The 9,869-nt window shown below is 42.2% G+C and overlaps 1 protein-coding gene across 1 annotated transcript; it reads left to right on the forward strand.

The window, feature by feature from the left end:
* Positions 1-1,868: 1,868 nt before the first annotated feature.
* Positions 1,869-5,966, forward strand: LOC104071259 (OX-2 membrane glycoprotein-like). The gene is made up of 4 exons (XM_009578527.1): positions 1,869-1,944; positions 2,717-3,043; positions 3,711-3,977; positions 5,854-5,966. The coding sequence occupies exons 1-4, from the start codon at positions 1,887-1,889 to the stop codon at positions 5,964-5,966; spliced, it is 765 nt and encodes a 254-aa protein (XP_009576822.1). The 5' UTR covers positions 1,869-1,886.
* The last annotated feature ends 3,903 nt before the right edge of the window (positions 5,967-9,869 follow it).

The raw sequence follows: 9,869 nt of genomic DNA on the forward strand, positions 1-9,869 counted from the left end.
CCGGCCGTTCCCAGGTGTTGCATCGGGTGCCCGAGCCTTGCCCTGCCTTTCCTAACCAGGAGGATCCCCAAGGTGCCGGGTTCACGCGAGCAGTTGCTTTGTGAAGCTTGTGTGACGCCAGAAGTGAGGAGGGACAAGTTTTTTAGAAGTTGGAGAAGTTTCAGAGAAGGTCGAGGAGGAGTAGTGAATCCGGCACAGGGATACTGGCGGTGGCTTGGAGCGCCTCGGGGGGCGGTTTGGGAAGGGATGGCACAGTGAAGGGTTTGCTTTTTGCTTACCCTAGTCTTACAGGCTTTTTCTTTTTCTTCTTTTTTTTTTTTTTCTTTCTTTATTTTCCCCTGTAATACGCTAGTTTGGGCTTGTGACCTACAGGGACTTTTTTTGTGACCGGTATAGCTACACAATAGCCTGGTTCCTCATCGTATGAAATCTTGTAGCTACAGAGGGTGTGAGCAATGGTGTGTTAAGGACTTTAACGGGTATTAAAGCAGTGAGACAGAAGGCTGTTGTTGAAAACTGTGCTTTCCTGCAGGTGTGGCACATCTTTCAGTCGTTTATAAACACTTCTATAACTCACAATTTCTCTCTGGTTTGCTATGCTGGCCCTTGATTTTTGCATGTTTTTAGGAATATCTATCTGAGCTTCTTGGAGCCATCCTCAAGAATCTGACTACGCTGTATTACCTGGCAAATTCATCATTCATTGGGCTTGTTGCTAATGATTTCTTGTTTCTTTATTTTACACAAGAGAACTTGGTCTGTGTTCATGCTTGTTCATGCTTTCTTTGTCCACAAAATTCCAGCAAGAAACAACCGCAATGTACTTGCCAGAGAGAAATATTTCAAACAGTTCAAATAGAACAAAAATCGTAACACAAGCACCACAAAGGAGAACAGATAACCAGTTAGAAGACCATTTAAAAACAGCTGAGCAAACTTTTTAAACAGAGTTGTGTTAGGAGTTGCGGAGTTGTATCAGGAGTTGTTTTAGCATAGCGTGTTTAAAATTTAAGGGCAGGCTACTGGTTGTGTGCATATGCATTGTGTGCTGGGAATTTTTTTCTTAAATAGATTTTTTTTCCTCTCTAATTCATTTATTTATTCATCAGCCCTCCTTTTTTAAGCTGTGTGATAACATAGAAAATGCTTTACAGTTGATTCTCTCTTCTATTTTTTTGCATGTTGTGAAAATCTTTAAAAAGTTGGGCTTTGCTTACGTTCTTTACAGAAGACACTCCCAAGACACATCAGCTAGTTTTGCAGACATTGGCAAAAAAACTTAGGTGTAGGTGATGTGTGTTACAGAGGTATTTTATGCAAAATAATGTTACCACTTAAATATGACACCAGCTTCAGTTCCAGGCAGGTCTACAATTCAATTGTTTCATGGCAATATTAACTGATTGAGGGAACAGTAACACAACCTTGTTTTTGCCCATTTCTCACCTTGAAAATATATTTGTATGTAGCAGGTGCAGTATGCCCCAAAAGTTCCCCAATTCATGCAATTTTGGACAGATGGGGAGTCCTGAAGTCCTCAGAGAAGTTGCTTTCAATTTATCCCTTGATCTCACAAGCTAACCCTAACTCGTTCCCAGTGCCACAACTAGTCCTGAACAACCAGTATGTCATGCTTCTGGTGGATTAATGCCTTTCTAACTTCCATCGTGCAATTTTTTTCCCACCTTGACCGGAGCACTTCCTGTGTTGTGTAATGAGACCTGTCAAATCTCCCCGTCTGCCCCCAGAACTATGTTTTTCTCACATGACAAAGCTACCGTTAATGTTTGCACCCCAGAGATGTGGTAACACCAGAAGATGATCTGTCATTGAGTCACTCATCTCTCCTTATCTTTCTTCAGGTGAAGCAGATTTTCCCTTCCAAAATGACTCTCCGAGCTCTGGTTTTGTGTCTGGCTTGTGCTGGGCTTGGGAAGGCAAATGGTAAGTTGAATTTCTTGAAATCTGCCTGAAAATGGTTGGGGAACTGGTTTCTGATTCCTGATGCTTCAACAGTGAGAGTAAGAGGCAAAAATAGGTGAAACATAGATTGCTGGTGCCGTTTGACATACGTTAGATAGCTGAGGCATAGACATGGAGCTGGCAGATGTGACACAAGACCTCCTGGAGCAGCATTTGGAGATGGGAGGGACAAGCACCATCCCAATGACACTGGGCACTGTTGTTCACCTGAGTTCACAACTTCCTATAATGAATCATCCCTTCAGGAACAAATCTCTCTTTTTCTTTCCCTCCTTCTCAAATGCACTGCAAACTCTGAAGCTACATAGTCCAGAAATTCTCTTTAGCCCATTTTGCTGCTCAGTTCTCTGGCTTGGTGTGCACTTTTCTCATGCATTTAATCTTCCTCTAGCTTTTAGGAAACAAAAATGGAGTCTTTGCTCAGAATGGGAAGCCATGAGCTGATTTAATAGAACTGAAGTGGGAAGTCTGCAGGCATGGGTACAGAAATAGGGTATGTCGTTTTCTTTTAAACAGCTTAGAAGAAAACCAAAGCCTCAGCCAATGTAAATCAACATAACTTCATTGATTTCTAGGAGGATGCAGGAGAAGGACTTTTTGGTGGGGGAAAACCATAGAAACAATATGTAATTGATGGAATTGTTGTATCTGTGGGTAATCCAGGCCTTAGAATCAGCATTAGGCTTCTGAATATGTGCGATAACTGCCCATTTCACATTTCATGTCATTGCAGTGGTTCCGCAGGCTGAACACAGAAATGTGAAGGTGGGCAACAACGTGACTCTCGGCTGTGCCCTGACAGAACCCAAGGATGTTCTGCAAGTGACATGGCAAAAGGACTCTGAAAAATCACACAATAATATAGCTACGTACAGTACTATAAAAGGATTAAAGATTCACGAGCCCTATCAAGACCGAATGAATTTCACAAGTCTGGTACTCAATGAGACAAGCATCACTTTTTGGGACACTCGAATGGATGATTCAGGGTGTTACACGTGTCTCTTCAATGCTTTCCCTTTCGGCTCCTTCTCGGGACGTACCTGCCTGAGTGTCCTTGGTGAGGTTCTCTGCAGGGATATGTCTCTAGTGGAAAAGGAGGTGTTTTCTCACCCACAGCATTTCCTTGAGCAGACTCAGGAACTGCAGTGGTAGGAGCATCCCTCAGTAGAACCTGGTGTAGAAACGGAGCATTACTGCTGTGAGCAAGACTCTGTGGGGTCATATTCAAGCCTGTTGTGGTGGTTCTGGCTCTGGCCTGTCCTTGTTTGTTATTCTGTGACTAGCAGCTAAAAAGCAAGGAGCGGGATCTTTGTTTGTAAGCCCCCGAGCAGTCCCAGCTGGAACTGCAGTCCCAGCAGGCAAACCAACATTGCCTGTTGCAGCTTCCTCTCGGTGCCAGGTACAACCCCAGTGCTGTGAGCTGCTGTGCAGAACCCTACCATTGATAGGGAATTAGCAGGTAGGAGAACGGCATGGACCAAGAAATGGTTTTACTTTAACAGATTATTTTAAAACCTGGGATTTCAGGTTGAGTGAAACCTTTGGGGTATGTAACTTCAGTATAGGGGAAACCTGACCCAATGAACTCTTCTTGCATTCCTGTGCCGTGGGGCTCAGTGCGAATCCAGGAAGCTTTGCTCAGATTGATAATGGTTAAAGTGCTATTACTGCTTATGACCAGATGCTCATTGTGGTGATGGATTGTCTCATTTGTGTGTTGGAAGGTCTCAATGCATCTGTCCATTACAACATTTCCGAAGGTCATTTGATAGCCATCTGTAATGCTGTTGGCCTCCCAGAGCCCGCCATCACCTGGAACAACTTGTTCAATTCTACTCCTACACAGGAGATGGTCAGGCACACCAATGGGATGGTGTCCATCACCAGTAAACTGGAGATCTACAACACTCAGAGCATCGGTACACAGGACTTGACCTGCAGAGTAAGCAACGAGAATGAGAAAATGGAATTGCCTGTAAAAATGAAAGGAGGTAGGTGAACGATACAAGCTACTTGGTAGCATTCTCTTGGCCTCCGTGTTTTGCAATAGCACGTTTGGATAGGAATCTGCCAGGAAGAGGAGGGAGTGAAATGCGTATGTGCCAAGTAAGAAGACAGGAAATCCTACGTTGCGTTCATTGCCGTCTTTGAGACAGTAACATATTGGGGTCTTCTCCAAGAGGGGAAAAAAGCCAAACTAGTCAGCTAGGGAGCTATGGGTTTTAGAGACTCCGTGTGTTTTGCAGCAAGTCAAACTTCAGTTTTCACGCAGGCCTTCATAGTTTCTTTGACAGTCCAAAGATAGATATAAATATTTGTCACCTGATATCTGCCTAGATGAAGTAAAAACTCTGTGGGTCGCTTAATGAACACTGAAGTGGAAGTTTTGAAATTAATAACAAACTATCTCTGAACAAAAATTAACCAAACGTTTCAGTTAAACTTACTACATGTTTTGGTACATGTTTTGTGTGTGTATCATGTGTATCATGTTTTCGTTTCTCTGACATTTTTGCTAAGATGCACGTGCATTGCAGTAATGGTTAGGGAGGAATAGTACTTTCAGGCAGATGGGAAGGTGATCAGTTGAAGATACTTACATTGGTTTTATGGGGAAATCTTAAATATACCAATGTAACATCTGAATACCTTGTAGTGGTAATTTATTTCTTCTTCCAACGTTCTGTTCTGCTGGAAAGACTTTCACCCCAATTCTATAGATGAGAAACAGAAACATTAAAAGCTGAAGTACCATTCTCGGTTTACACAGGAACATTGACTTAGGTGATTTAAAATTCACGTGTCTCCAAATCCAGAGCCTTAAAAGGAAGACCGCTTGGAAATTAGGAAGACAGGAAGAGCAGCTTGGAATTGTGGGTTAATTTCCAAATTACGTGCTCAGGAAGTGATTGTTATAGGAATAGTAGAAAAGAGTAAGACCTGACTTTTAATACCTCCTCTCTAGAAGTTCAAAAGCAAATTAGTTCTTAATTCTGAGTGACACTAATTGAAAAAGCATAATAAATCTTTTTGTCCTGTCTCAAATGCAACATTCTTTTGTTTTGGCCTTTAAAAAGGAAATGTGTATCTCAGAAAGCAGGAAACTAAGGCTGCTGTTATTCCTTGCTAGGAGAATGAAAAATCAGCTAATAGCTTGTTGTTTTAACAATCTTGTATTTTAGAGAAAGAGAAATTCAAATGAATAGTTCAACCTCGCTTTGTTAAAAGACATAATAGTTTTAGCTTGATTCAAATAAATTTTAATTCAGAAAGTTTTCCAGCTAACGTCAGTGGGCATTGAAATGAGCCTTCGTATTATCATTTTGATTAATGGCAGTCACATGAAGTGGCTAATGTCTAACCAAGGAGGGACATTTACACTCAGATGTTGGATAAAGCTTGCAGGCATCAAAACATAGCCTGTCTTCTTTTCTGAAAGTTAATTTAGCCTTTGCGACAGTGATAAGTGTTTTAACAGTAAAGAGAATAACTTTTATTTTACAAACAAAACCCACAAATTCTGGATGAACAAAAAAACTCCTCAGAAAGTATCAAGACTTGCATAATGTTCTGCTTATGTATGTGTGCCAACTACTGTAGCAGGTATGGGAATGACAGTTTTCTTTGCCATGGATGAACATGAGCACATCTTTCCTTCACAAAGCATTTTCTGTGAGCAAGTAGGTTTGTCTTTGAAGATACACACATTGACTCTCTCTTTTGAGCAATTGGTGCTTTCATGTAGCTTAGCAATAACCTTCACAATCTCTATGAGGAACCATTGTCATTAATCAGACATCTTCTTGGCTCCTTTCCCTATATAAACTAGCTTAGTTTGGTGTATTTTTTATTGTTTTGTTTTCACAGAAGAGGGATCCTCTTTGCTTTGGCTGATGATTACTGTGGGGATTTTAATTGTCGCCATAGTTCTGATTCTGATCACGCTGTGCTGGAGGAAGAGGATATGCAGGAGGGGTTGAAGTGGTGAGTCACTGATGCATGGAAACCAATGGTTTTTGTAGAGCCCATAATAAGTCTGGTCATCTGCAGAGAAGAATTAGACTTTCTTGAGATACCATTAGGGGGTATGAGGCAGTCATATTGGACAAGTAAACTTTATAATAATGTGTTTACAGTTATTAGAGGTTGCCTCAGTTGCATGTCATTTTAAGAGCTGTTTTCCCACTGCTACTGCCGAGGGACAATACAAGACTACAAATTGTGAGGGGAGGATCTGAGCAGAGCAGGACATGCTGCTCTTGGTTTGCTTTCAGGCAGAAGTCTCAGCAGAAGTAATTCACCGGTCTTTTGCATTTTCATGGAGGGTCACAAAAGTGCGAATGTAAGCATCCTCAGAGAATTTTTGGCAGATGAGGTGTGTTGGAGAGAAACCCGCTCATGCAGAGTGACGTGCCTTCAAAGGAAGGGCTTTCTTCTAGTCACAGCACCTCTTTGTATTTTTAAGACAACCAGTCTAATATGATGGAGAAGTGCACTCAAACTTGGCATATGAGTCTGCTTCCTAATGATGAATTAAGCAGAAATTGCAGTCAGTGTAATGTCCTGGTATGTGTGATGACTTGATCATGGATCAACTCAACTTTCTAGTCTTAATTACTAATAACAGAATGAAAGGAAAAAATTAGAGGAGGGGGGAGGCCTTAGGATTCAGAAGTTACAGAAGTTTGATGGTCGTTGGTAGTTTCACTCTTACTTAACTAGATCAAAATGCTGTGTCTGGCTTTAAATTCTACCAATATGTTTAGAAACGCCAGCACACATTAACTCAGTTCCTGCATATTTAGATACTTGCTTCATGATGATAATGTGATATAAGGTAAAAAAGTGTTTCCAGGAGTATCAGACCTGTCTATCGTGAACTTAGACCTACAGCATCTACTGTTAAGAGGGGTTGACCTAGTAAATCTGCTACTGCCAGAGACACAAAAGTCTTCACTGAGAAGAAAGAGAAATGAACACTTCTTACACCCCAAATATAACTTCTTAATTGTGAAGTGTATGTGAGCTTTCCATTGATCCTATAAACAATTCAGAAGAGAAAATTTCTGTTGAGTTTTCAGACCAACCTGGAAGTTAAAGGGCAAGGAGTTGGTTCTTAATTTTTTTTTTAAAGGATCAGAAGAAAAAGTTGAAACACTCAAAAGAAAGGTGTATCTTTATTCTAGAACAACCGTTCCAAACACAAATAAGCTGGTACTAAGCAGACCTTGAAGAAGAGACCTTGAGGCAGAGGTGACCTGGCAGAGGTCTGGGATCCCCCGCTAGAGCGGATCAGAGAGTGACCAGGCTAGGAGAGTGCTGAAAAAGTGCAGGTGCTGCCTTGCAGAGTGTTGAAGCCCCTTCGTTGCATGCCAGGTGAGGAGAACCACACTGGGATGCTGTGACTGCACAGGTGCCTGAAGCAGGAGCAGGGTCAGTCAGTGAAACATTGCGTGACAAGACTAGGTTGTTCATGTTTAGACTAGGCTGAGGATGTTAACATACCTCCTGGCATGATTCTGGCCCTTGGATATTAGTGGTTCCCCAGGCAATGCCCGCATGTGGTTCCAGCGATAGCTGATAACAACACCATCCCCAGCAGGCAATACGTTAGCTTCACAGCAGGTTTCCTACACCACCAGGTATCAGGCTTGGAACCCTCAAGCCATTTCACGCATCCTAGTGCCATGTTGTGCGCGTGCAAGACACAATTTCTTGCTGCGGAGACGCCGCTGTGATGCACAACAGCAGAGCCTACACATTATTTTGGAAACTTTGAATACAGCTCCCCCCCCCGCCTTGTAAGGAAAGCGTAAGACACAGAAAAGCATAATACGTTTAAACTGAAAGCCCCTCCTTCCTTAGCTAATGGCTCAGAGCTTCAAGCCCCCCTGTGTCAGCAAGAGAAGAGGGATCTCATGTCCTCCTGGGAGGACATCTGGATTCCTGGCCCCACGCGTGTGCCGGCATGTCACAGGGTTGAGACTTCATGTAAATATCTGTTCCCTGAGGCAGAGGGGGTAAATTAGACAAGCAGTGTTTAGCAGTGGGTCTAAGTTTGTTGTATAGAGTTTATCAACAAAAGCAGGATTTGAGGGACGGACTTCAATTGTCTGTGTTCCTTCCCATTTATCATGGGTTTTGATTAACTATGGTGCCAGAATGTGACTTCTGCAGTGGGCTTGTATTATGTCTGTCAGTGTCTGTCCTTTTAATGTGGTCTAGTTTTTATCAGTCTTAGTCTGTATCTTTTCAGATGCTTTTCGGTCTTGAGTTTTGAAAACGTAATGTGCTGACCTGGATCCTTTTTGCATAAAGGCAGCATTACTTTATCCAGAGTAATTTTGACCAGCTGATTCTATCCCTTCATATAGTGACCAGCTTAGGGAAATGTGCAGTCCATCTTCCTAATGTACATCTGTTTTCCCAAAGGCCTCATTAATTAGTTTGTTGTAAAACTCCAGTATATGGGTGCAGTTGGATCACTCTGTCACCATCTGATTTCACCCCCCAGTCGCTCTTTTGTGCCTGTTACTAAAAGTTACTTACAATTTATCTTGTGTGTGTCACTTTCCCGACCAAATCCTTAGAATGCCAAGAATACCTGCGGAGCTACAGTAATTTTTAATGCTATGTTTAGAGTGCATTACCACTCCACAAATACCACATTGTAATGAGGAAATCCCCTACACCTCCCTTACCTCCCATCTAAGCAGCACACTGTGGACCCTAGTCTGTTTTTGCGGTGATTTGTTTTCTCCCCGATCATCTGTGAAATCTGTTTATGCTCTTTAAAGCATTGATTGCCGTCGATTCATGCGAAAGAGAATAACATCTTGAAGAAAGCTCTTTTCTGGTTTTATCCTCTATTATCCTCAGATTGTGTTGGAACGAGGAGTGGTGCCTACGTACATATTTCTGGACGCACTTTTTGTAACAGTACAATAGAGAGCTAATAGCGCTGGCTGGAGGATACCAATGTCTGTCTGAGGCCATTATCTGGGTCTTCAATACTACTTTTCATTCTGCACTAGATAACAAGCAAAGCCTTTCCAGTCTTGTCAAGACGCCTGGTTTTTAAAGTAAAACAACAGCTTTTTATCTGGGTGGCTGGGGACCCTTCTCCAACAAAGTTTCTTCTCTTCTGCTGTTGAGAGTATGGTTGGTTTTTGCTTTGCTTTTATTTTTGTTTTTTCCCTCCTCTCCATGGTAGATGCTTGGGAATCAGGTGAAGAGCTGAGGCTCAAAGCTGATGTCCTATCCCTCAGGCATTTGCCTTGTGTACCAGTTACAGAGCATACATACATTTTGGTTCTCCCTGAAAAAATCCCAAGTGAAGCATCTTCACAACATTTGGCAAAAAGTCACTTGTTTGGAAACAAACTGAGCAGCCTTTGTGGCGAAAGCTGATGCAAAAGCTTTGGAAAACTCACATTTTCATCCTCTGCCACGCAGAGAGGCAAACCTAGCCATGCCTGTCACTCGATTTAAGTGCGATGAGCAGGCTGCAATGAATCGCCAGACATAACTTCACCCATGCTGGAGGTTTCTCAGTGCTACTCTTCTGGTAAAAAGTTACACCGTTTCCTCAATTAATAAAGCTTAACTGTAGACCACACCAACGTAAAGCAGTTCAGTTAAGCCAAGTGCCTGGATTGAAGCAAAATAAAGGCTGTTAGTCTGAATAAATTCCTGGGACTTACCTATTGCATACATGTCTCAATCTGAATGCTTTCCACAGCATCAGTTGTTTATTTCAAGGCTTTCAGGATACTCATATTTCAGCCTGGCCAGCTGAAAAGCTTTATAATCAGTTCTCAGGACCTAGCAGTCTGCAGGGGGATAAAATTCCATGCAAACAGTTTTTTGGAGGCTTGTGGTGG

Source organism: Fulmarus glacialis, unplaced genomic scaffold (genome assembly GCF_000690835.1).
Source record: "Fulmarus glacialis isolate BGI_N327 unplaced genomic scaffold, ASM69083v1 scaffold39585, whole genome shotgun sequence".
NCBI lineage: Eukaryota > Metazoa > Chordata > Aves > Procellariiformes > Procellariidae > Fulmarus > Fulmarus glacialis.